The sequence below is a fragment of the Pipistrellus hanaki genome (assembly GCF_964339955.1).
Source record: "Pipistrellus hanaki genome assembly, chromosome: 13".
NCBI lineage: Eukaryota > Metazoa > Chordata > Mammalia > Chiroptera > Vespertilionidae > Pipistrellus > Pipistrellus hanaki.
In genome coordinates, this window is record NC_140515.1 from 18,425,624 (window position 1) to 18,453,278 (window position 27,655).

The window sequence follows — 27,655 nt, forward strand, 5'->3', positions numbered from 1 at the left end:
ATTTTTTTTGCATGTATCTGTCCAATTTTCCAAACACCATTTATTGAAGAGACTGTCTTGACTCCATTGTATGTTCATGCCTCCTTTGTCAAATATTAATTGAGCATAGTGATTTGGGTCAATATCTGGGCTCTCTATTCTATTCCATTGATCTATATGTCTGTTCTTGTGCCAGTACCATTCTATTTTGAGAACAGTTGCTTTGTAATACAGCTTGAAATCTGAGACCTATACATTTTTTCAAGCACTCACAGAGCATGTACAAATATTCTACATGCTAAGTCCAGGTACCAAAGAATCAGACACATCATCGTGTGTCAACAGCATGAGGAAAGACAATAACACAAATAAAAAAGAAACTGGCATATGTGCGGAATATATAACACTTGTAAATTGACCAAAGAAAATACTCAAGACGATATTTAGACCTGAATGATAATGAAAATACCATCAATTGAAATGTGTGGGCCAAAACCGGTTTGGCTCAGTGGTAGAGCGTCGGTCTTCGGACTGAAAGGTCCCAAGTTCGATTCCGGTCAGGGGCATGTACGTTGGTTGTGGGCACATCCCCGGTAGGGGGTGTGCAAGAGGCAGCTGGTCGATGTTTCTCTCTCATCGACATTTCTAGCTCTCTATCTCTCTCCCTTGCTTTCTGTAAAAAATCAATAAAGTATATATTTTTAAAAAATGTGTGGGATGCAGCTAAAATGACATTTAAGGAAACATTTACAGCCTTCGATGCAGATAGAAAAGAAGGCTGGGATTTAATGAGCTAAATGTCAAAATTAAGAAGTTGGTAAAAGAACAATAGAATCAATCCAAAGAATGCGGAAGTAAGGAAAAAATAGAGCAAAAGCTGAAGAAGTGGGGGGAAAAATGTATAATTAAATCAGCATGGCCAAAAGTTGGTTCCCTCTAAAAAACAGTAGAGAGTGATGTGGCACATAAAATTTTTATGCCTGTAAAATTTTAAACTTCCTTAAATTACAGGCCAACCCGCCCAGGGACATTGATGCAAAAACTCCCCAGCAGGACCGCGAAAGCCCGCCCAGGACCTGGTGGCACGGGGACTGGTTTCAGCCCTGTCACCTCCCTGCCAGTCTGCTCCGGGCCCGAGCAGCGGAGGGGTGCACGGCTCCCTCTCCTCTGGATCCCGCCTCTCCAGAGTGGCCCAGAGTCCATGGAAAGTTCCAGCGGCAGTTTTTCCAGGGACGTCTTTTCCCCAGGCTCAGCCAGTGGACACCGGAGAGGGAGGGTGACTTCGCTGGCCCAGTCTGCGGCACTGCTCCGGCCCTGGCCCACTCCGCCCCAGCCAGGGGCCCCCGGCCGCAGAGCCAGGCTGCCTCCCCGGGGCCATGGGCTGCAGGGAACCGTGCCGCCTACAGGAGCTGAGCCAGAAGGCTGTCCGGTGTGACATGAAGACCTGGGACTGGCCATAAGGACTGGAGCTTCCTGCCATCTGCCTCCTGCCTGGCAAAGGCTCCACCATCCCCAGGCAAGGACTTGGCAGCTGTGGAAGCTGAGCACCTTAAGAGGGAGGGGGAGGGTCAGAGAGCAGGGCCTCCTCCAAGCTCACCCCTCACAGGGAGGTGATGGCCCAAGGGTACCCAACCCTAGGCATCAGGGAAGACTTCCCAGAGGAGGTGCCATCTAAGCCGAGCCCTGGAGGAGGGAGCCAGACCGAGAGGAGGATGACAGTATTCCTGGTGGAAGGGAAAGAGGCCTTGCCACTGCTCAGGGGATTGCAGGCAACTCTGGGCAGGGCCAGGGCAAGTGTGAACGCTGTAGGATTGAGAACCACAGGGGCAGAGGTTGATGGGGGCTGCAGGCCAGGGAGCTTGGTTTGGTAGGCCTGCGGTCAGCAGGTGGAGTCAGTTCTAGCGTAGTATGAGGAGCCTGGGCAGTGACGTCAGAACTGTGGTTTCATTGCTGGCTCCCCTACTCACTAATTTTGTCACCTTGGCCACCTCCCTGACCTCTTTTGGCCTCAGCTTCCTCATCTGTGAAATGGGTTAATAAAAGAACACTTTTTTATTATTATAGATTCTCCAGATGGGAAACTGAGGCTTGGAGAAGTTAAGAGATGACAGAGCTAGGAAGTGTCCGAGGAGGGATCAAGACATCTGACCCTGGAATCCACAGCCTTCTCCCTCCACCACTCAGCGAACCCAGGGAACTTGGGGAAAAGTTCCAAGTTTGGGCTCTGCCACCAGACAGTGAGCTCCCAGGGGCCGGGACCAGACCCTCCTCATGTGGACAGGCTCTGCCGCACGGGTGAGGGATCCTGATCAGACAAGCCTGGAGTGAACCCTGTTTGCCACCTGCCAGCTGTGTGGCCTTGGAGGGTTACCTAACACCCCCGGGCCTCGGTTTGCTCATCTGTGAATGGGGGTGAAGAGAACCACTGGGTGTGGCGGCTGTACGCAGCGAGGTGACTCAGCACAGTGTCTGCCCACATGCTGTACCTGACAAATGGAAGTGGTGGCCACCAGCACTGCTGGTACTTCCACCTGCTGTCTCCTCCGGCTCATCACTAATCAGAGTCTCCACACGGGAATGGCCTCGGGCGTCCAGCTCCCAACTCGGAGTAAGGATGACGGAAGAGCCGTGTCCGTAGCTAAGATGGATGGACCGCACTCGGTGTGCCAGGCCCCCGCTCTGGGATTGGCACGGATTCACTAGTGAAGACGCAGCCCGGGGAGAGGGGATCGGGATCGACCAGCCAGGCCCAGGCCAGCCCATCTGTGCGCCAGGCCGGCTGCAGGGCAAGGTCACAGATGTCCCCACCGTGGGCCCCACGCCCACGTCTGGGGCCTGCGAATGGCTTTCCTCCCTCATAACCCCTCCGATGGCTTTGAGAAGGAGCTTAGAGTCAGGGTTGTCGCCAGGGGGCTGGAAACAGGAAGAAAGAAGTGGCAGGTGCTGGGGCCCAGGGCCTAGGGCCTAGGGCAGTGCCCAATACAGGTTTCTTGACCGACTCTGTGTGAGGGTTCCATCTTTAGAGCACAGTGGCTCAGGCACCGGGCGCTGCCAGCCGTCTACATATTTTATACATGCGTACAAAGAAGACTGGCAGGGTATGTGCCAAATGTGAATCCTGGTTATATAATTGGGGAGGGGCAATGGGGGGCTATCGTGGTCATCTTTGTAGGTTGTTGGTTTTTTGGTACTTTTTTATTTATTTATATTTTATTGATTTTTTACAGAGAGGAAGAGAGAGGGATAGAGAGTTAGAAACATTGATGAGAGAGAATCATCGATCAGCTGCCTCTTGCACACCCCCTACTGGGGATGTGCCCGCAACCAAGGTACATGCCCTTGACCGGAGTTGAACCTGGGCAGGCCGATGCTCTATCCACTGAGCCAACCCGGTTTCGGCTTTTTTGTACTTTCTTAACTGTCTATAGTGAACAAGTATTAATTTTATGCTCTGAAAAAAAAACAAACTTTTCTGTGAGTTTAGAACTCATCCCATTTTACAGAAGAAGAAATGAAGGCCCAGGGGGGTTAAGCCATTGGCCCAAGGTCATAGGACAAGGAGGGGGCGGCGAGGACAGACCCAGGTCTGCCATCCCGTTCCCTGCACCCCCGGGGAATGCGGGCCCTCAGGACCGGGGTCTCCTCCAGCGGCTGCCTGGTGGGGCCCGGGTTCTCCTTTTCCCACACCCACGCCCCGAAAGCGTGCCCTCCCAGGCCTGCCAGCTCCCCGTTTCCTGAGAGAGGGATCCCTGCAGATGCCAGGAAGGTGCCCAGTGGAAAGAAATACATGTGACCCCCTCCAGCTCCACAGACGCGCTGCTTATTCATAAATAAAAGAATGCCCGGGCTATTCTGGGCAGCTGTAATTTTCTACTTGAATAACCAGGGAAGTGGCTGCCTGCCCACGGCTCTGCCCTGCCCCCCGGCGCCGGAGCAGGGGAAACGCGATCTCCCCCGGCGTAATGAGATCCGGCGCCAGGCCTCGCTGCTGATTTCCTTGCCTTTGCCCCGTTCCAGAAAACCCAGGTGTCCCTCAGGCCACCTCCTCGGGGGTCCGGGGAGGGAGAATCCAGGCCAGGGGTGGAGGCCATGGACGAGGTGGTCCCTTCCAGGTGCAGGAGGCAAATCCCAGCTCTGCCGCTTGTCTGCTGTGGGGATTTGGGCAGGTGACTCAGCCTCTCCGAGCCTCAGTTTCTTCATCTGTAAAATGGGAATAATTACATCACCTTGCAGATTGGGTGCAGTTGAGGGGCCTGGCTCTTTAGGGTTGTTGTTGTTGTTGCTGCTGCTGCTATTTCAGGTATGAGGAAGGATTCTCAGGCTTCAACTGGCTCTAATGCTGCCTAGGTGTGGGCTCTTACATAAGTCAACTCTCCCCTTAATTATTTTGAGAAGAGCTTATTTTTTTTCTATTTACCAAAGCAATCCATGATAGGTGTCAAAAAACTTAGAAAAATATGCCGAAACCGGTTTGGCTCAGTGGTAGAGCATCGGTCTGCGGACTGGAAGGTCCCAGGTTCGATTCCGGTCAAGGGCATGTACATTGGTTGCGGGCACATCCTCGGTAGGGGGTGTGCAAGAGGCAGCTGGTCGATGTTTCTCTCTCATCGACATTCTAGCTATCTCTCTCCCTTCCTCCTCTCTGTAAAAATATCAATAAAATACATTTTTTTTAAAAAACTTAGAAAAATACAAGAAAATTTTAAATCATGATAAATCTTAACTGCCACTATTTATCGAGTACCTACTCTGTACCAGGCCACGTGATCGGTGCTTTTCCATCACTAGCTCCAATTCTCTCAAGTCTGCATCTGTTTGCAGATGAGAAAACGGGGCTCAGAGAGGTGATGTGACTCACGTAAGGTCACAATGCTGGTAAGCAGGGCAGAAATCAAACCTGGGTCTCTTACTCTCCACAGCCCATTGCACTGGTTTTCTGCTGTGGTAACAAATGAACATGCTTTCGGCAGCTTCAAACAACACTCTTTATCACGATTTCCATGGGCTGGAGTCCTGGCCTGGCATAGCTGTGTCCTCTGCTCAGTCTCACCAGGGGCCGGCCCCCAGGCTGTGTCCTCCACTGGAGGCTCAGCTGGGGAAGAACCTGCTTCTGAGCTCCATCGGTTTGCAGCAGGATTCATTTCCTGTGGTTGCAGGACAGGAGGTCCCAGATGTTGGGTGTTGGTTGGAGCCTGGCCTCAGTGCTAGAGGCTGCCAACAATTCCCAACACGTGTGCTTCAGTTCCTGACCCTGTGGGCTTCTCAGCATGGCTGCTCACTTTACCATGTCAGCAAGGAGAATCTCTTGCTTGTGCATGCTGGCAAGACAGGCACACACACACACACACACACACACACACACACACACATGAAAACATATCCTATATAATAAGAGGCTAATATTGACCAAACAGCGGAATGACCGGTCCCTATGATGCGCACTGACCACCAGGGGGTAGATGCTCAACTGGGAGCTGCCCCCTGGTGGTCAGTGTGCTCCCACAAGGGGAACGCTGCTCAGCCAGAAGCCGGGCTCATGGCTGGCGAGCACGGCGGTGGTGGGAGCCTCTCCCGCCGCCGTGGCAGTCAGACATCCCCCAAGGGCATCCCAGACTGCGAGGGGCTGAGGGGACATGGGCCTCTGGTACTACCATAATTGTGAGAGTGACAAGCCACCACCTTTGCCGTAGTGTATTGTTAGAATCAAGTGAAGACAGAGGGAACCTAGGTGTGCGCTGGACTTTGACTTCTGACCATGACACAAGACCAGGTACCAGACCAGCCCTCCCACCAAAAATAGCCACACTTTACAGAACCGTAGACAACTGTTATCAGGCAGTGGAGAGCAGATTCCTGGGATAATTGCACCAGCATGGCACAAAGCCACGGACACCCAATGGAGCATGACAGTCCCTCTGAGCTTAGGAGGAAAGGTCAGAGTTTGGGGCACTAGGGGAACAAAAGCAGAAGGACTCTGTGGGGAAAGGGGAACCCCAGAAGTCTGAGTGGGTCCCAGGACCCAAAAGTCTTTGTCCAAAGCCTGGGCTACATGTGCCTGCGGTGAGCCTCTCCAAGGTTTCCCAGATGGCCGCTGTTAGGAGCTGGTGGTGAGGTCACTACAGGTGCAGCAGTGCTGGGAGTCACTGGAGAGACCTTCATCCCAGGCCTGGAGCTGCACCAAGAAGGCCGTGCCTTCGGAGCTCCAGCGTAGGGGCTGCTCTGGACCTGCCCTAGCGAAGCCTGAAGCCCAATCCTCCAAGATCCTCAGAGGGGAGTTTGGAAGTGAGTCCTGCCGAGTTCCGAAGGCTTGGGAAACAGCTTGAACTTTGCATGAATCCTCCCTAAGGAAGTATTAAAGCTAAGCCCAGGGGATTTCAGAGGGACCCGCCAGTAATTGTACCGCCTGCAAAAACAAAATGTGACACTCCTCCGAAGACGAAAACAGAATCCAGTCTCTACAATACGTCACATCCCACATAGAGTATACGATCAAAATTTTCTAGACCTACAAAGAGACAACGAAAGGTGATCTTTAGTCAAGGAAGAAAAAAGAAAAAAAGGCAGTAGAAACTGACCCCAAGAGAGTGCCGAGGTCAGGTTTAGCAGGTGAAGATGCTAAAGCCCGTAGCCCCTGGCTGGGCACAGAGTAGATGCCTAGTAAACGCCAGCTGCTCATCTCCATTTGAACAGAGTAACCATTTGTCCCCCACAAAGGCTTTGATGCCCCAAGATGGATAAAAGGAAACCAGCCAGGCCTCGCACACTGAGCTCCTGCGGTCTCACCATGCAGGACTCGGAGGCAGGAGCTTGTGCAGTAACGAGAAAGACGAATCAGGACCCCTCCGCTAACTCACTATGTGAGTCTCTCCCTGTGCTTCCGTTTCCCCGTTTATGGAATGGGGAGAGTGGGCAGGTCCTCCCAAAGGCCCTTTGTCCCCAGGGTTCAGAGTTTGTCTCGCACAGAAACTGTTTCCAGCCAGGATACCCTCCACGCTGGGGCCCAGGAAAAGCAGTCAGAGAAGGAATTGGATCTGCCTCCACACCCCGGCAGGAAGCACGGCTGGGATGTCTCTCTCTCAGGTGTAGGATGGATCTGAGGGCAGAGCCCAGGCTCCTTCTCCAAAGGAACCTTTCCTGAGAAATGTCTCCTAGCAACCAGCGCCACCAGCGACAACCTCGGGGACCTCTGCAGAAACCAGAGGCCCTTTGTGGCTGCCTTCTTCAAACCCCACATAGGGACTGCTCAGCACCAAGATCCCGATGGGAAGCACAAAGAGTAGGTGGGGGGAACCTGGGAGCGGGGACAGGGGAGAATGGGAGGATGCACATAAGTGCCAGCCAACGCCGGGATGCAGCGTGTGCTCCGCGCACGGACCTCGCTATCCTCCTCTTGGTCGTTACTGCTGCAATCACAGCTGGGATGGGAGGGGCTTCTAAAGCAGACAGGAGCTGGGGACAGTCTTGCATTTAGACTGGCTAAGACAGCTGAGACAGAGGCAGCCGCTTTCTAAACTAAAATATCAACAAATTACTTTTCTTGTTATGATAGCAACACAGGTTCATTGCCAAAAAGAAAAACCCTCAGGAAATTTAAAGAGCTATAAAAATGAATTAATGACTAAATTCGTGAAAAAATTTCCCACCATTTAAATATAATCATATCCTTCCAAACATTTACTATGTAAATTTGCATTATATACATATATAGACACACGTAGACACATATCTACATGCAAATATATATGTTATTTATATGTAACACTAAATCTAGAGCAAAACACTACATGTGTAATAATACATACAACCAATTTTGTTTCCAAAAAACAGAACCGCAAATACTATTCTCTAACCTGTTTTCCCCCTTCTGAGGGCATCTTCCAGGTTAGTAAACACAAGTCTACAGTATCCGTTGTAGCCACAGATTGCTATATTTTATGGCGATAACACCGTTTATTTAACCAGTTCCCTACCTCTGGGCATTTGCCTTGTCGCCAATCTTTTTGCTGTTATGAACAGTGCTGGATAATGCACCTCTTGGTCCACATGTCCTAGTGCATTTGTTCAGTTATTTCCTTTAAGCCACTTCTAGAGGTGGGATAGCATGGACCTGAGAAAGCCAGTTTCCTGCCAGCGACCCTCCCTCCAGGAGTGCACCTGTGTGTCCCTTTACCCACCCTAGGTATCAACACTCCAGCACGAGGTGCCACGTTGCTTTAATCTTCGCCCATCTGATAGGTGAAAAATAATACTCCATTGTTGCCAGAGTGTGCATTTCTTTGATTTCTGGGGAGGCCACGCATCTTTTCTTACGTTTGTGGGCCGTTCGGATTTCACCTCCTGGGACCCGCCATTGTCCAGTCCTTGGCGAGGCCCTTCTGGGTGTTTCCTCCCGCCCCCCGCCCCCACCAGAGCCCCAGGCTGCGGCTCCCTGGGGTGCTATTTCATAAGCAGCAAAGCCCTGCTTCCTACTGGGTTGGCCTCCCCGGGAGGGGAGTGTTGGCCCTCGGCCCCAGCAGCCAGCCAGGGCTGGGTTAGTGGGGATCATTTCCTTGACCTGCAGCTGTCCCCTGGCCACGTCCCCTCTCCTGGCCCTGTCCACATCCCTAACCCACGGAGGCTTTAGAAACCAGAGCTGCTTAAAGAAAAAACCGGTTTTCTCCAGAACTCCAAACCCACCCAACAAACACATTCCAGGAGGGATTGCTAGTGTGACTTAAGGAGTCTTTTCAGAAGAACATACCAGAACATTCACGTATTAAAGTTCAGTGCTCCCGAGAGGTTTTAAGTGACATGGTACCTATGCAAAGATCTATTACGGTTTAAAATGCCGCAGCCATTGACCCCGGGGCTCTACTGGTGAGAACAGTCCCTCTGGGTGATCGCTCTTGTCCACGTACAGAAGGACATGTGTAAAGCGTTTCCTGAAACGTCACTCGCAACAGCAAAATAAACCGTTAACAACCTTCGTGTCCAGCAGGAAGGACCTGCAAAATTAGTCATGAATGACCTTCGCCGGGAAGCACTGTGCAAACAGGAAGATAAGGCAATAGATCTGAACCTGCACACGTGGGAAAATGCCCTCAAGATTTCTTAAAGTGGCAGGAGCAAGTTGAAGAATAATGCATTTAGTGGGGTCTCTTTTGTGCATTTCAAAGGGGTAGATTGGAATTGTTCTAGGTGTTTGTGGATGTGGAGACATATCCTGGAGGAGGGCACAGGAAACTACTTACAATGGCTTCATCCGGGAGGGGGTCAAGTATTTAGAGATTTTTAGGGTCAGGCTCTATATCCATTGGCATTGTTTAAGTTACCAGTATTACCATAAATGTGCTTTACTATTATATAATGAAAAAAAAATAAAAGCTTAACAGTGAGCCCATAATCCATAAAAGCAATTGTGATGATAGTATGACCACCGAATAGCTTATCGAATGCCAATTCTGTGTATTCTCTCATCTCTCATCTTTAAAGCCTCTCATACGTGAGGAAGCGGAGTCTTGGGTGAAGAGCCTTGTTAGGCCACATTTGAGTACGAAGCCCTGGTTCTTTTCACGGGCCTGGTTCTGGGGCCCAGAATGAGAGCTGGCTGTGGGCGCTTTGTGAGCACTGCCCAGTGCGGCTCTCCTGGGGGCTCGATGGTTTCCCACGAGGGCAGCTGCTCCGTCATCTGTGCCCCGCAGTCTTCTCCTCCCCACCGGACCCCTTAGAGCGGCCCTGCCAACGAGCGACTTAAATTAATTAGAATTAGGGAAGGCTAACACCTGGTAGCCCCGTGGTTGGCAAACTATGGCTCTCGAGCCATATGCAGCCCTTTGGCCCCTTGAGTGTGGCTCTTCCACAAAATACCACGGCCTGGGCAGGTCTATTTTAAAGAAGTGGCGTTAGAAGAAGTTTAAGTTTTAAAAATTTGACTCCCAAAAGAAATTGTACTATTGATATTTGGCTCCGTTGACTAATGAGTTTGCTGACCACTGCACTAGCCACATTTCAAGCGCTAACTGTTCTCAGGGGGCTAGTGCCTACTGAATGGTCAGCACAAATATCGGACATTTCCGTCATCGCAGGACCTTCTGCTGGACAGCACTGCCTCGTCACAGCTTTAGGGCCAACAGAAGGCCCCAGCCTTGCTCTTCCACTCCCGGGGTGAGCTGAGCACGCTCTGTAACCTTTCCGAGCATCCGTGTTCTTACCTGTAAAATGGGATCACAGTTGAGCTACCTCACTGGGCGGTTGCAAGGATTCCTTGAGATCATGCCATTTGCACAGTTAGCCCAATGCCTGTCCCGTGAGCCACCTACAGGGTAGTGAGGAGGGTAGGAATCTGCAGGCAGACAATCTCATGGCCTTGGGCAGGGCACCTGCACTCGGAGCCCCGCCTCCTTCTCTGTAAAATGGGCTAAATGGGTCCATGTTAAATGTTCTGCCTTTAAGAATTAGCTTGGCGGGGAGGCTGGCCCAGCTGACTCCACAGAGAAGGGTTCCTTAACCTCAGTTTCCCTTTCTGTGAAATGGGGTGCAAGCTCTTGCCGTGACACACCCATTCATGCACACACATGTGTGCACACACTCACATACCCCATTTGTGAATGGGATTTTTTTTATTAGTACTTTTCTTCCCACCGTCTAAGTTCTTCTGGCTGGGCTAATAAGCAAATTGACAGAGACAGATTAACAGGAGAAAATACACATTTAATACATGTGCATGAGAATTTACATCGGCATGATAAATCCATAAAAATTCCTAGAGACAGGGAGGCAACACTGGTAGGTAAGACATGTTGGCCAAAGGAAAAATGGGCGGGTATTAGATTTCACAGTGAGAGTGCCCCAACTCTCGTACCTATTTACCTGTAGCAAGGCTCCGAGTCGGACTGCCTCATGGTCACAGGGCTGCCGTGTGTTTTCATGTCTTAACCTGTCCCGGGCTCAGCTTCCTTCCTCATCTCTGACTCACTCTCCCCTAATGGTCAAAGGACCGTTATGAGGCTTAAGTGAGACCATAGGCATGCTCAGTAAGCGTTTGCTACAATTATTAAGTTGGTTTTCCTTTACTAAGCACCTATGTGCCAGCAACTATGCTACACATTGAAGACACCCCTGAATAAGTCACAATATTTACAATTTATTGGGGGGTGAAAAAGACATCCAGGGACACACCTCCCTCTGATTCCCTCCAGGTTACAAGGACGAACACTCTCACATCCCACCTCATCTCTCCCAAAGTCAGAACTCGGGCCCATCTACATTCATAAGCTGTGATTGTGCTAATACCGCCTGCGTCTTCACCACCAATCCAAGGCATTGTGCACAGAAGTGACCTCAGTGTTTCAAAAAAAAAAAAAAAAAATCTATGTTGTGAAGAAACCAAAAGCACAACACATAAATGGATACAATCACTGTTGACGGTATCTACTCTAGCTAAACTTTCACCTACCTTATGACTCAGCAATTCCACGGCTGGGTATTTGCCCAGCAGAAACCACTGAGTTTGCCTACATATTCATAGAAAGATGCTCATAGCCCCTTTATTAGTCAGAGCCTAAACTGGAAACCATCCAAATGTCTGTCCTCAGGAAGACAGACAGCCACACCGGGATGTAGCTGTAGGATGGGGTATGACTCAGCAGTAAAGAGAATGACCTGCTGATGAATCTCAAACATGCTGTTGAGTGAAAGAAGCCAGACTCCAAAGAATACGTTTCATGATTCCATTTAGAAGAAGTTCTAGAACTTAGACACAGGGAGCCCTCCGCGGTGCCAGGAATGCTTTCTGTCTCATTCTTGGAGTGGTTGTGTGGGTGAGCACATATGGCTGACTTCACAGAGCTGCATACTTGGGATGAGTGCACTTTATGGATGTGTGCTAATCCTCCGATTAAAATTTTACGAACAAAGCAAGCTCCCATAAGTGTTCCTTGGTGCACGGCTTTTGTAGGGAAGACTAAGGAGGGTGTGTGACGGGTCCATGGTCTCTTTGAGACATCTCAAATGGAGGCATCCGCCTCCAGAAGCAAAGTGAGGAAGAGGGGGGGATAGACTCATGGAAGATCACCCAGGTCCAACCCCGAGAACATTTCTGCAACAATTGGGGCATGAAAAGGAAGCAGGTGGTGGCCACAGGAAGGACAGAAGAAATGCAAATGTCTTTGGCCTCAGCCAACAGTGGATTGTGTTCAGACACAGTCAGGTCCGTTGTACAATATACAATAGCATCTCCTCTGGTATTGTACTGTGTGTGCTACCTCTCACAAACCAAAATGATAGCTAAGCCCGCATCTTCCAGTCCCTAAACGCCGAGAACAAATGAGCATTGGCTGTATTCCTCAGCACAGTCCTTAGAAAAGACTATCTATTACCTGTAATACGTCAGCAAAGATCCAGGTGGCTTTTCAAATTAGCTTCGCCTTCAGAGGGGGCTGCGTGCCAGTGAGTGTTTTCTCCTCACCAAGCTCCAGTCATTAAAGAGACAGAGGCCTCTGGTCACTGAGGTCTCACTGGACATAGGTTGCCCTGATTTCCCAACGAGTCTGTCATGTAAGGGGGGGGAGGAGGGAATGCAAGGCACAATCATTGGAACGCTGGTTCTGGGAGCTGCTCCTTCTGCAGCCCTGGCTTTGTGATGCTAATGCTGCCCTTGGGACCCAGCCCCACTCCCCAGGTCTGTGTGAGAAGAACCCCTGAGCCCCTGAGAGCCTCTGAAGCAGGTCCTTTTTCTATGTCCTGGAATTTTCTTCCACAGATGAGGTTACTGGTCCTCTCAATGCCTTTGTTAAAAAACACAAAAGAGGCTTGGCCAAATTCCAAAAAACACCCTCCCCCTTCTAAGGCCTCCTCTGTAGCAGAGCTCCAAGTGGGATAAATGGGTCCATGGGAAAACGTCAGGACCCCAGCCCCTTCTACCCGCCCTGAGCAGTCCCTGGGGCCACTAAGTGTTGGGCCTATTAGACTCTCAAGTGGAGATGCCGGGTGGCCTGTTGGACAGCGTTGAAGCTCACAATGAAAGTCTGGGTTGGAAACACAGGTTTGGGGATCGTTGGCTTAGAGCTGTTTTTAAAGTCATGAGTGTTGAGGGAGAAAAGAAGGTGCCCAGGAACTGACCTTGAAAGGCAAACCCTGAAGCCTCTGAGTTGACCCTTGAAGAAGAAGGAGTTAGCCAGGAAGGTGGGACAAGGCAGGCCGGGCAGAAGGCACTGTATGGATAAGATTCCAACATAAAAAAGACATGACTCTCAGTACTCCTCAAAATTGCCAAGGCTGTCAAAACCAAAGAGTCTGAGAAACTGTCAGAGCTAAGAGAAGTGTAAGGAGAAATGGCTTTAATTATTAATAATATGTCAAAATTAATTCATTAATTGTAACAAATGTACCCTACTACACACATGTAAAACTACATACATGTAAAATATTAATAATAGAGAAACTGTGTGTGAGGTACAATAAATTCTCTGTATAATCTTCTCATTTTCCTCTAAGTCTTAAACTGTTCTCAAAAGTAATCTATTTTTTAAAAAGGGCATGAGCCTCATAAATATCCCCCAACACACACAAACACACTCACATGTGCACTCCAAGGACATAGTAATGTGTTTCTCTGGGTAGTCTGAGTGGACAGTATGAGGATTTTGACCCTGCCCAGTCCTTTCTATAGTCAAAAGACTCAGGGACATTGAATATTTCCTCACTCCTCCACCTCCTTTCTTTCTGTTCACAGAAAGAATACTCTCCTCGGGCCATATTTCATAATGAAAATGAGAAGCAGAGACTAAATGGCTCAGGTAAGTCAGGTCCACCTAGGATCCTTCGGGGGCAGGGAAGGGGGGAGTACAACTGAGTTAATCCTCTGGGCATGCTGTCAATGTGCACTCCTTAGTCACAGTTTTCCTGAACCCCACCTTGTTCAATCCTGGCTTGGTTTCCCCCCTGCAGCCTTGGTGCCATCTGGGTTCAAATTCCAGTTCCACCACTAACTAGGTATGGGATCTTGGCCAACTCACTTGAGCCTATTTCCTCATTTCTAAAAGGGCCATCACCATACTTTATCAAAGAGTGGGTAAAATGAGATGAATGGTAAATTGAGTGCCATTTCATCCTCTGAAGAAGCATGGCGGCTGGTTGTTGATGACAGGCATGGTAAGTCCGGCCAATCAGTGAGGTCCCTGAAGATCCAGGTGTGTCCCTTGGGTCCCTGGGGCCCAGGGTGCTGACTGAGGATCAGAGAAGTACAGGGATCTGTGAATCAGAGCAGAAGCGGGGACTGAGCAGTGGCCAAGGGCCAGCCAGAGAGGGCTTTGCAGGCAGATGGCCTGGGAGGCATCAAGGCTGGAGAGGACTCAGAGGCAGATGGAGGTGACACTGTGTGGCTGAGGCCCCAACAGCCAGCTCAGGATTCCCGAGCCCACGCAAGTGCAGCCTTAACTGATGCCATCCAATACCTTGGACAGCTCCAGGGGGGGCGGTCCCTAGGTTTGAGGGGCACTAGTTTGTGGGTGGAGACTGGATTGGGTCTTGACTCCTCCATCTTCACCTGAGTCTCAATGATCTCATCTCTAACTTGAGACAACACCTGCTCTTCAGCGCTTTTTTAAAGAGTCCATGGAATAACAGAGCAGCCCGTGTCTGGGGTCAGGCCACTTGAGTGTGTATCCCAGCTCCACACTCTGTGGTGGCAGAGAAGTTGTTTAGCTTCTGTGAGCCTCAGTTTGCTCATCTGCAAAATGGGAAGGCTGATAGATGCTGATTCATAGGGTTGGGAAGATGAAACAGAGAGGACATCAAGCACACAGTGGAGATTTGCTTTTTGTTTTGGGAGAGAGCACGGCACCTAGCACAGTAGATAATCAACACTCCGTTTCTTATACGATCGGTATCTTCCAGATTAACTTTGCCTCTTCACTTTCAGATTCTTTTGGTTGGTCCTCCCATCTCTGCTGTTAAAAGAGTCCACAAAGCCAGAGAAATCAATCTTGTGCATCCACAGGCTTCCCACCCCAACCCTCCTCCCCCGGTGAAGTCCTGGCTTCTCAGTGCCACCCACCCCAGACACCCCGAACACTTTTTAAAATACCAGTGTGTCGTGATCGTTCTGTGCTAGCCACTCTTCTGAGATATATCAGTTACCCTCACAACCCTGAGAGATAAGTACCCAGTTTACAGATGAGAAAACTGAGACTTTGCCAGGTCAGGTCATTAAACCGTGGGGTCACACAGCTGTTGATGGGTGGCGCTGCGTTCCCATCCCAAGAATGGCATCTCAGAACCCCACACCAGCAGCCAGGAGGAGGAAGTAGAGTAGGTGGGAGACCACCTGGGAATCAGGGCACCCGGTTCTCGCCTTGGACCTGGGACCGCAGGCCCAGGGGTCCTGAGACCAGACGCTTACCCGCGTCCTGCCGGCTGCCCGGTGGGGTGGACCTACCCTCGCCCTGGCTCCGGGCCCTCCCCCGCGGCGCCTCCGCGCCCCACGGCCGCAGCGCCGTAACCTGACCCGCGGCGGGTTTGGGCCGCAGAGACGCCAGCCCCGCTGCTCCGCGCTCCCCGCCTGCAGTGCCGGCTCCGCGGTCGGGTGCGCGGGCGCATGGCGCAGAGGCTGGGCGAGCGGGCGCGGGTGCCCGCCGAGGCCACCGGGCTGTACCGGGCTGTGCTGCTCCGGTCCGGTAAGTGGGAGCCAGGCCCTCCCCGCCTCCGTCCTGGAGGGCCGCGGAGAGGGCTGGTGGGCGCACCGAGCGCAGCCCCAGCCAGCCCGCCGCGGCGCTTTGGTCCTTCCTGGCTCCGCTTCCCCCCTTCCCTTCCTTCCTCCCTTCCTCCCTTTCATTACTTTTCTTTCTCCGCTCTCTTCTTCCCTTTCGTTCCTCCTTTCCTTCCTGCATTCTTCCCCCTGGGGATTTGTATGGCTATGTGGGCGCGAACACTCGCTCGCTCGCTCACACTCAGTGTCCTGGCGACAGAAGTGAGCTCCCCTCTTGGGGGTCCGCGCGGCGCCTGGGGCGCGGGGCGCCGGGGGCCCGGGCTCGGGGCAGGAGGGAGCACGAAATAGACTGATGTCCAGGGAAATTAGGTTCGCGGGAACGGTGGGAGGGGGGCGAGCAAGTTCCTGGAGGCAAGGAAGCGTTTTCCATAGGCGTCCTTTAAGCCGTTAAGGAGAACAAGATTTGTCAGGAAACACCACGCGTCTCTTTTGCGGGTGGGAGTTGAATAAGTGTGTTTCCTCCTATCTCTCCTTTCATTTGAAGTAAACATATTACGTTACTGCTCAGGACGATGAGAGATGCTTTTATTTAGGAAAATGAAACCAACGTACGATATGGTCACTTTACAAGTAATTTGGAAAACAGGGGAAGGTGGAAAGAAGGAGACGCTGAATGTCCGAATCCGGCGTTTGGGACGGTTCCTTCTGGACTTTGTGCTTGAACGTGACGATGGGGAAGGTGGAGAGCGGTCTCCTCCTGGGGGCCGTGCCTGTGGGGGTACGCGGTTAGAGGGCCTCGAGGGCCTTGGGCGCCGGGGGAGCGACCCTCTGCCAGGGCGAGGGGCGCCCCACCCAGCGGTCCTGCCTGCGGATCGCTGGGGGCGGAGGAGAGGCCCGGGCTGTGTGCCCAGGGCCAGCCCGGAGCTGTCCGTCCGCTCTGGGACCTCCGGACCAATCGCCTTTCCCACCCGGACCGGCCCGCGTCGCGGAGCCACTGCTGCGGAGCCCAGGGACAAGGCTCTCCAAGTCCAAAGCCAGAGAGCATCAGGGCTGGTGGCGCCTTCCGGGGAAGGTCTTAGATGTGGCGGCGCCAGCCGGCTGGCAGGAAGGGATGCGCTTTCTAATGAAAAGAATCTGATTTCAAATCCCAGCTCCAGCGATTCCCCCCACCGAGCACTCTCTAAGTGTCCTGCCCAGTTCCTCTCCTCTCAGCAAAATGCGGAGGGCTCAGCTCCAATCCCAACAGCTGAGCTCCCTCTAACTGCAGCCAGGAGCCTTGCTCCAAAGGTAGCATGTATCATTCGGAGCCGCAGCCCCTCCAAACTCACAGACATGTTAGAGTCGTTCCCGCGGCACATATCTGCACACAGCGACGCAGCCAGGAGGGCACAGAGGCCTGTGACTGGGCCACCTACTATGCGCTAGGCGCTAGGCGCTGGGCCTCTGGCCCACTCCACAGCCCTGGAGTCACCGCTAATTGTCATCCCCTTTTGATGGAAGAGGAGACCGAAGTCAGAGAGAGCAAGCAGCTTGCTGGCCCATGGCCCTGCTAAGGAACCTTTTCTAAAGGGTAGAGAGAAGATGCATTCAAACTTGGGTCCATGGATGCCGAAGTCTGCACACCTTCTGAGGACAGTAATAACAACGGCCAGTGATTGTTCTTCCTCCCCCACTTGTTCCTGCCACTCTCTCTGCCAAATGCTGTGCCTCTCATGAACTTCCTTCATTTAATCATTCAACCAATATGGATTGATCACTGTCTTAAACATGAGGAGACCGAAGCTCAGAGGGTAACGTGACTTGCCTATGGGGTGACACAGCCCAAGGGGGTGGGGCTGAGATTCAAACCCAGGGCTGCCTGCTCTGGCTGCCTCACACAGGAAGAGCAGTGAGTATGACTGAGGGGAGAGCGGTCTCCTCCTGGGGGCCGTGCCTGTTGGGGTACGCGGTTAGAGGGCCTCGAGGGCCTTGGGCGCCAAGGGAGCGACCCTCTGCCAGGGCGAGGGGCGCCCCACCCAGCGGTCCTGCCTGCCTTGACTAACTCACCATTTAGTCAAGAGGCAAGATCCCCTTCAGCAGCTTCCGAAGACAGGATCGTAGAATCAAAGTAGTGTTTTCATACAATAGCCTCAACTTATGCCCCAAAGTACTACAACGCTTTTAGAAAAACTGTCATCTCAAATTACTTTAAAATAACTGAATATTAAAATAATACAGGCTCACCATGAGTATTTTGGGAAATCGGAGAATAAAGAGAGGAAGTCATTGACCTAGAATCCCACCAACCATAAGCAGGCACTGGTAACACTGGGGATGTCTCCTTTTAACCTTTGCTGTGCGCAGTGGGTGGTCATGTGTGCTTGCTCTTTGTCGCTGAGATTGTACTGGCTCTGGTCTCTGACCTCACTCTTCTCACTTGGCTGGAAATCTTTAATGCTCTTAAAGGAGTGACCCAGAAAACAGCACCCGCTGTGGAGCCCAGACTCTGGGGCCGGTACTGTGTGAAGGGCTTCTGTGTGAACAGATTGTTGTATGTCCTTCACTCCTCAAAAGGACGTCTGCCCCCTTTTGGAGACAAGGAAATGGAGAGTTGAAGGTTAACCGGGTCCCCTAGCTGTGCAGCCTGGAGCCAGGAGTGGTGTCTGTGCTGACACCAGAGCCCAGGCTCTGCCCCACTGGGCTGGCAGGGTCCCCTCAGGGGAGCACGCATGCTTGGCTGTGCCTGGCAGGCTGTGTGGGGCTGTAGTGGAGTTCCCCCTGCAGTTGGCCACCGGCATCCTACCTGGAGCTCAGGCCAGGGGGGCAGCCGGAGGGGGCAGCCGGAGCCTCCAGCCCTCCCTGCCAAGGAGGGTTGCCAGGTAAAACACAGGACACCCAGTAAGATCTGAATCTCAGACTCACAACCAATAACATTTCAGAGTCTAAAAAATCATTCATTGCTATCTGAAGCTCAAATTTAATTGGGCATGCTGTATTGTTTTTTAATATATTTTATTGAGTTTTTACAGAGAGGAAAAGAGAGGGATAAAGAGTTAGAAACATCGATGAGAGAGAATTATTGATCAGCTGCCTCTTGCACACCCCCTACTGGGGATGTGTCCGCAACCAAGGTACATGCCCTTGACCGGAATCGAACCTGGGACCCTTAGTCCACAGGCTGACGCTCTATCCACTGAGTCAAACTGGTTTCGGCTGGGCATGCTGTATTTTTGTTTGCTATGTCTGGCGACCCCACTGCCAGGAATCATGGAACTTTGGGTGGCTTGACAGGCGATGATCTGCCTCTGTGCCAGGGGTCTTCAAACTATGGCCCGCGGGCCACATGCGGCCCGCAGAGGAGTCTGATCCGGCCCGCCAGGTTTTTTGGGCAGTGAGCGCAGCCGAGGTGTTACAGTAGGAATTAGTAGTTCATATAGTCCGACCCTCCAGCTCTCTGAGGGACCGTGATCTGGCCCCCACTTTAAAAAGTTTGAGGACCCCTGCGAGTCTGTGCAAACACACTCACCCTCACTCACATCCTCTCCCCATCCCGAGCTCCCCTGTCCATCTGTCCGGCTATAGTGAACTACAATGTCCTGGGGGTGGGGCATCCCAGGCTCTTCAGCTGCGGAGCGAGGACCGGCCTCCCTGCAGAGGGTGGACAGCCAGCTTTCTGAAACAGACTCAGTTCTTCCCCACTCCCTCGCACTTCCCTGTGTTCATGCTTGATCTCCCTCCACCCGGCGAATTCTTTCTCATTCAAGCTTGTTGTAAAGGCAACCCTCATTACTTCGATAATCTCTCCACGGGTCCCATGACAAGTTTTCCTGCCAAAGCAGCTCCTGCCCTCCCCCACTCCTTTCAGCCCAGCATGTAGGGGGGAGGGGAGGTTGGATTCTAGGGCTGTTGTGTGGGTGGCTCTCAAAACCCTCATTGAGGCTGGAAAAGTGGCCTTGGACATAGAATGAATGCAGGGTTGGGGAGGAAATTCAGAGTTGCCATGGGAACTTCTTGTCTGATGTTTGTGGGTCCAGATAACTGCTGGTGGTTCCTGTTGGCTTGGAGAAAAGGGGCAGAGATGAAAGGGAAGAGGGGTTTGGAGTTTTTTAATGAAAGCTGTAGAGGCAGGAAGGTTGCCAGCTCCCACTCACCACTGCCTCTTCTGGTCTTCAGGGCACTTCCATGTGCACCTCTTGTTCTCCAGAAAACAAGCTCAGAGGGGCAGGAAGGACGTGTGGGAGGGTTGTGCTCAGCACCAGGATCCCCTTCAGTCCTCCGGGGATTGAATCTGATCCCCAGAATGGGGAGGCCTCAGGGAAAGCCACACCAGCCAGGCAGGAGGCAGCAGCTGGGGCTGAGTTCGGCTGATACCTGGAGGAACCGGCTGAAAGGTCCATTTTCCCCGAAGGCCCCTGCTTTCCAACATGGCCAAACCAGGTGTGAAGTATAACTACAGTTAGTTGGAAAGGTTGCCCTTTTCCAGATTTTTATTTTTTTTTATTTTTTATTTTTTAAATATATTTTCATTGATTTTTTACAGAGAGGAAGGGAGAGAGATAGAGAGCTAGAAACGTCGATGAGAGAAACACCGACCAGCTGCCTCTTGCACACCCCCTACCTGGGATGTGCCCGCAACCAATGTACATGCCCCTGACCGGAATCGAACCCGGAACCCTTCAGTCCGCAGACCGACGCTCTACCACTGAACCAAATCGGTTTCGGCCAGATTTTTAATCTTTATTGCCTTTTTATGACAGCAAAAGGAATCGATGCGCACTTGTCTTTTTTAAGCCACAAATACTACAAAAATATAGTGACGAAGGAGAAGAGCTTGTCATTTTATGCCTTGGAATAGTGGTTCGCAAAGTCCCAGATATAAACACATCCGCAGGGGACATGCTAAAATCCAGATTCCTAGGTCCCCCCTCCCCTCCCGCTTAGGTTCTCATACAGCAGCGGCCCAGTGATTCCACTTTACCCCTCCTCCTAGGTGATGTCTAGCAACGATGTTTGAGATACATTGATCTGGAACTGAGCTCCTTTCGTAGTTAGTTAGTGTGTCTGCATCCAGGTTGGTTCACCATGTATATGCAGTTGACCTTTGAACAAGACAGGTTTGAACAGCACAGGTCCCCTATAGGAAAATTTTTCCGATAAACACTGTAAATGTGTTTTCTCTTCTTTATGAGTTTCTCACTAGCACTTTCTTGTCTCTAACCTACTTTATTGTAAGAATACATTTATATATTCAAAGAGTCACTATGACATGCGCTGACCACCAGAGGGTGCACCTGAAACATGGTGAGCGCCAGCTGTGGTGGGGTGGTGGAGCAGGTGAGCAGGGGTGCCAGACCAAAGCAGGGCACCGGTTGCTGTCATTGGGGCGAGCCTCTGGTGGTTACTGAAAATTCTTTGCTCCCACACACCGTGGTCCCACCCAGTGCTTGCACCCGCTGCCAGTGCCAGATCTGCTGTTAGCACCTGCTGCCAGCGCCTGGCACTGGCCCCAGTTGCTCGGCACTGTTGCCCCTCAGGACTTTTCCAACTCCCCCTGCTCCTGAGGGGCAATCAGGGCCAGCAGCTGCCTCTTTCACCCGCTAATGGCACCCAGTGCCAGTCCCGATCACTCAGTGCCATCAGCAGGTGCAAGCGGTGGCTGCTGGCCCCTATTGCCCCTGAGGGCTTCTCCACCTCCCCCTGCTCCTGAGGGGCTATTGGGGCAGCAGCCGCCACTTGCACCCGCTGATTGCGCTGGCCCTAGTTGCTTTGCGCTGTCAGCAGGTGTGAGCAGAGCTGACACCGTCAGTGTGTGGGAGCAGCAGCAGGAACAGGGCTTCTGGCAGACAAGGGACCAGGGGCTGTGGCGGGAGGGACTGGGTGGGGGTGCAGAGGATGGGCCAAGACACACCCCTGTGCCCATTGCAGCTTCAGAGTCCCCACTTCCTTTCAAGGTGCATGAATTTGTGCACTGGGCCTCTAGTATAATACATATAACACAAAAATAAGTTAATCCACTGTTTATGTTATCAGCAAGGCTTCCAGTCAACAGTAGGCTATTAGTTTTGGGGAACCAAAAGTTGTATGTGGATTTTTTACTGCACAGGGGGTCAGTGCCTGTGACGCCTTGTTGTTCAAGGGTCAACTGTACTAACTTTGATTTGGGGGAAAGAGGAAGGGGGGTTATAATACATGTGGTTTCGCAGTGACTCTTCACTAAACATGAAGTGGACACCTTTTCAACTCAATAAATATGCATGCGATGGACCGCATCCTATTAGGGGGTGCAGCACGCTCTCTTCCCGATGGGGTGTGGCTGGGGAAACGTTGATCACCAATCGCACACAGAAGATGGTGCTGTGATGAGCTCGGGGAAGTCAGTGATTGGGCGTCTGTGCGTCAGTGCTGTTGCTGAGCACCGTGGCAGGGGACAGGCCTGCTAGGGAGGCCCTGCCCCAGGCTGGCAGTCACGTGGGGGAGCCTGATGGGTTGTACAGAGCTTGAACCATGAGGAGAGCTTTCGTGGGGAAAGTGGCACCCAACTTCAGGTAGGGGGCTCATGCCCAACTCTGCTTGGCTCTGGTTGCTCGGGGGCTACCAAGGGAGTCTTCTAATAAAGGGGCACAAAATAGGCCAGAGGGCGAGCTGGCATGAGAACCATCAGCGTCTCTCTGGAGGGAGCTGGGTTCCGGAGCTTCTTTTCCAAGTGGGGAGCAGAAGCTGTGGGCGGACCCTGCCCCAGGACCCCATGTGTTGCTCCAGCTGTCAGCGGGCACTGGAATTGGCTCAGACAAATCACTGTGGGCCGGGAAAGGCCCAAGTACCCTGAGTGGCCAGATTATTATGATCTCTGAATGCAAAATAATCTGGCCACTATATATATTAAAGCCCTGGTGCATGAATTTGTGCATGGGTGGCGTCCGGCCAGCCTGGCCAGAGAGAGGGGACATGGGTGGTTGGCCGGCCTGCCTGCTGGTTGAACTCCTGGTCAAGGGGACAATTTGCATATTAGCCTTTTATTCTATAGAATATACACTGAGTGGCCAGACTATTATGCATTCAGAGTTCATCATAATCTGGCCACTCAGTATAAATAGCCGTCTGTGGGACTAGGGGCAGAGGAGTGGTCTGACAAGGACTTAGATGTTGTTCCCCGTGTCAGGATTTAGCAGAATGAAGCCACATCAGAACGGAAGGCTGGGGGAGGCTACCACTCGAAGTACCTCAAGAGGAGCAGCATTTGGGAAGAAGGAACAAAAAGGGACATACCTGGTTTCTACAAAATTACTTTCTACCGGAGAACCTGTCACCCTTACGTGGCGCTGGAAGGGCCAGCGTGGCCAGGCTCCCAGGACATGCCAGACCTGCCCCCTGCCCCTCTCCAGCCCCGTCTTCCACCTCCTCCTCCTCACGCCCGACACTCAGCCCCCTGGCTTCCTCCCTTCCCCCAAGCTCATTCCCACCCTGGGCCTCTCCCCTCGCTCTCTGACTCCCTGCAGTGCTCTCCCCTGTGAGCAGACCTCACGCTGTGACCCCTTCTCACCGTTCAGCCTCCCTAAAGCATCATCCTCCCACCCCACCCCCACCCGGTCCAGCTTCCTAAGCCCCAGCGCCCCCTTTCACCTCACCCGGAATTACTCCCGAGTGGCATTCAGCAAAGCTATTGTTTCCTTGTCTCCTTATTTGTTGTCTGACCCCCACCCCCTGGAATGCAGGTTCCCTGAGCACAGAGATAGCATCTTCTCATTCACACTGGGAGCAGTGCTGGGAACATAGCGGGAACTCGACAGAGGACCGACGCTTCTGAGAAAGTCAAGGTGGGAAGAGGGCCACATGTGGCTGCAGATGCCAGCTCCTCGCGATGGGGGGAGGGGGGGGGGTCCATAGTCTCTGGCATCGGCGCACATTCTTTATTTTTGCATCCACACGTCTGCTTGTAGCGCCAGGGCGGTGGCATGCACTTCCTGCCGGGCCCACGGCTGCACGCTGGGCCCTCCCACAGGTCACAGGGAGTCCAGCTCTCCCTGCAGGAAAAGTCCCGCTTGCTGAGCGCTGACTAAATGCTTTCACTGATGTCATCCCGTCCGTGTTTTCTCCCATCCACCCTGTGATTCTCCACAAACACAGAGACCAGGACTCCGTGGCTGCCAAGGGGCTGGCACCCACGCCAGGGCTGACAGAGGTGGGGAGTTGGGGGATGGGGGGGACTGAGCTTCCACTCCCCCACGCTCCCCTGGGCGATGTCCTGCTGGCGCTTCTCTGAAGTTCAGATGAAGTTCAGGGCACCGAGGAAATAAAGTGCACCGAGTTTTGGACCCGCCGGTGGGTGGACAAGAACTGGCCCAGGGTGGTCCCCTCCCTCCACACCCAGGAGCCGGGGCACCCAGCAGGAAGCCGGCTTCCCTTGCACCGGGCGGTGCCGGCTGCCCTCCTGCCGACCCTCCCGTTAGCAACGGAAATGCCTCCTCGCTCAGAACAAAGCTTGGCATGCGTCTCGTTCTGCAACAGTCTGACAACACAGGTATTTATTTGTGTCTCTCCGACGTGTGGCCTGGACACGGCGTTCCGCTCTGTGGAAGTGGCTGCGCACCAAGTGAAATGCCTGTTACTATAGTAACAGTTCCTTCTTATTGACACCAGAATAAACAGGAATGCAGAGCTGCCTCACTCGCTGGCACATTCCGGCCGCCCGGCCTGTGGTCCCGGGGGTTTAAGAACCGCCCTTCGGAGGGAGGCGGCTCCGTGGCTGGTCTGGGACGTCTAGGCGCGGCGAGGAGCCCAGCAGCACCGTCCGAGTCCCCGTGCGGCGTGGGCAGAGAAGTAAGACCGTTTCTCTTCTGTGTCACCTGCTGGGAACCGGGTGCTGGGCCGGGAGGAGGGACGGGGTCAGGAGGGCAGCCTGGAGCCCTGGGGCGGGTGTGGGCAGCGGAGCTATGGAAGCTTAGGCGCCCAGGCTGTGCCCCAGCTGTGAAACGATGGGGAGGTGCCTCTGGCACCCTGGACTTGGGAAAAAGAGAGGAGGCACAGGGAAGGGAGATGGATCTGAGTGTGCACAGGATCTGCCTCCCCCATGTCCATTATCTGCCGCTGACGGACGGAAGGCTGCAGGGCGGCACCTGAGAACACAGGTCTGGCATCAGACAGCTCTGCTCAGGGTCTCGAGCCTTCACTTGCTGGCTGTGTGAGCTGGGGAAATCACATGGCCCCTCAGAGCCTCAGTCCCTTCGTCTGTAAAAAGGAATGCGAGCCAAAACCGGTTTGGCTCAGTGGATAGAGCGTCAGCCTGCAGACTGAAAGGTCCCGGGTTCGATTCTGGTCAAGGGCCTGTACCTTGGTTGTGGGCACATCCCCAGTAGGGGGTGTGCAAGAGGCAACTGATCGATGATTCTCTCTCATTGATGTTTCTAACTCTCTATCCCTCTCTCTTCCTCTCTGTAAAAAATTAATAAAAATATATATTAAAAAAAGATTTAAAAATATAAATTAAAAAAAAAGGGGGGGGGATGCGATAGTCCCTACCTCGCCGGTCTGCTGTCAGGCTTCCTGAGATGTGGCTGAGGTGCTCAGCACGGCCTGTGGCTCATGGCGCCGTTCGCATGCCCCCGCCTGCCTTTCTGGGCACTTGGCTTTTGCGTTTGTGGTTCGAGGCCAGGCGTCTGGGGTTGGGCCAGAAGTCGGGCGTTACAGGGTTGGCTGCGTGTGAGGCAGAAAAGCCGTGTCTCCAGGTGGTCTGGATCCGGAGTGTCCCTTAGCTCTGTAAGTACCAGCCGGGACCTTTCCCCCTGGCAGCTGCCCAGTGGAGAGGCGGCATCGGGAATGCCGGCCTGCTCTGCCCCTGGGTCAGCTGCACGGCCTCTCCACCAGCCTGGCTGAGGCCTTCCAGTCCAGCCCCGGCACCGGGAGGTCCGAGGGCCCCCGAGCAAAGTGTTCAGGAAGTTTGTCTGAGTCGTTTTCTCATGGGGCGGGGAGGCTGCGTCCAGGCTACGGGCTGCTGGGAGAACTGGAGGTGGCTCTTTGGTTTTTGGCCAGTGAAACACAAACGGGCACTTTCCCCACTGGGAGGGGAACAGGGAGGTGAGTTAGGAAATGCAGTGGCCACGCTTGTCATTCTTACTGAACGCCTCCTTCTCCTCAACCCCTCTGCCTCATGACATGGTGAAGCGAGAAGGTCCGGTGGGTGTGTGCTGAGCTCAGCCGCTTGGATAGCAACAAGGAGCAAGGGCGAGGGAGGGAAGGCAGAGGAGTGCAGACTGACCAACACCCAGAGAGGGAAGGCCCAGCGGGTGCCCTCCAAACAAAGGCCGGCCGTGGGCAGACCGCCTGTGGAGTCTGTCTGCCCAGCCCAGCGCTGGCATTCTGTACGGCTTGGATGTCTGCCAGCCGCCAGGCCTCCGTTTTCTCATCTATAAAGTGGACTCGCACTGCCTCTTGAGTAACAAGAGAGAAAACAGAGATGTAAACCTACCTTGTGGACTGACAGATAGTGTGCCTGGAAGGGTGGAGTGATTAGAAAGAGCACTGACGTTGGAGTCTGAAGGTCCCAGTTTTGCCATTTATTCTGTGTAGCTTGGGACAAGAAGCTTGAGCTCGCTGATTTTGTATCTACAGAATGGGAGTGATAAGATAATAGCACTGGCTGCCCCCCTAGGGCGATTGTGAGGTCCCGAAGGAAGTGAGTGAGCTTTCTTCCAATGCTGAGTGCTCACCACAGGGTCAGGGGAGCCACAGTTTGCCTGTGCCAGGCCCTGGGCCAACCACATCACGCACATGGTATCACGTCACTCATCACACAGCCCCATGAGTCCTATTATCCCCACTGCACAGGGGCTCAGAGAGGTTAAGCTATTTGCCTAAAGTCACACAGCGAGGGAGGGATGTGGCCATGATTCAAACCCAGTCTGTCCCTCTAACACATCTGCCTTACCCATGTTGCTCTTCTGGTCCATGTGCCATTTGTTACCATTGATGTCATCGAAGATGGAGCAGAACCCCCCGCAGGGAAGGCAGGAGACAGAAGGGGCCGGTACAGCCTGGACAGCCAAGGCCCTGCGGCTGTCCTCAGGAGGACCTGTGGCCTGGGTCTCCCTCGGCACCACTTTCCTCGGTCTCCCAGGGCACTGCTGGCACCCTACATGAGCCCCGCCTGCCCCAGCAGCCTGGGGAGCTCGCTGCGGAGGGTTAGGGATCCCAGCTGAGCCGTGCCCGGAGTGGGGCTGGCGTCCGGCGGAGCTTTTGGGGAGGAGCTGTGGGACCTCTCGAGTCATTGGCAGAACCGGGGAAGGACCAAGGCCGATCTCCCGATCTGCCTCTGACCTGTTATCACCCCCTCAAAGTGTGGGTCCGTCCGCAGTCTGATATGAAGGGGGATGATTTGCCCATCTTGTCGTCATGCAGGACACTCCATGTAGCTGCCGCCTCCCGGCTGCCTTTACCCCCTCCCCCCTCCGCCCCGCCCTTCAGCTCAGCCCGTCCTCACAGCATCCAGGTTCCACAGAGGAGAGGAGGGTCCCTCCCAGGCCACGGAGCTGCTAAGAGCGGTGGCTTCTATCGTGATAGCGAGGCCAACAACTCCACTGAAGTCACTCGGGCCCCAGCGCGGAAGCTTGCTTTTTCACCCCGGTTACAGAGTTGGCTGAGGATTGGAATTACCTGGGGAGCTGTGTCAACATTCCAAAGCCAGGCTGCCTCCCAGGCTAATGAAGCCAGAAGGCCTGGTATTTTTAAAACTGGTGATGCCCGTGTGTAGCCAGGGTTGAAATCCCTGGTGTAACCAGCGCAGCTTTTAAGGAAGACGAGAAGGCTCAGTCCGAGACTGGGGATGGGACTGATTAGCGGCCATGGCTAACGGCCAGCAGGTGGCCACGCTGTGTGGCTCCAGGGGCCACACTCAGTTACTCGGTTGAATGTACAGGCATGAAGCCCTGCCCCGCCTTGCATATGTGGCTGCCCTGTAGCCAGCACTTCGAGTCCTTGGCCAAGCACCTTGCAAGTATCACCTCATTCACTTGAAGACTG

The 27,655-nt window shown here is 53.1% G+C and overlaps 1 protein-coding gene across 4 annotated transcripts in view; it reads left to right on the forward strand.

The window, feature by feature from the left end:
* FAM107A (family with sequence similarity 107 member A) overlaps positions 1 to 27,655 on the forward strand; it is a 48,842-nt gene that overhangs the window by 11,885 nt on the left and 9,302 nt on the right. The window contains exon 2 of one of the 4 annotated variants that reach the window (XM_084903152.1): positions 13,691 to 13,754. In XM_084903152.1, coding sequence (XP_084759278.1) covers positions 13,691 to 13,754 — 64 coding nt within the window. Of the gene's footprint in view, positions 1 to 13,690; positions 13,755 to 15,246; positions 15,633 to 24,198; positions 24,501 to 27,655 lie in introns of those variants that run through there. The other 3 variants (XM_084903153.1, XM_084903154.1, XM_084903155.1) reach the window with 3 other exon arrangements.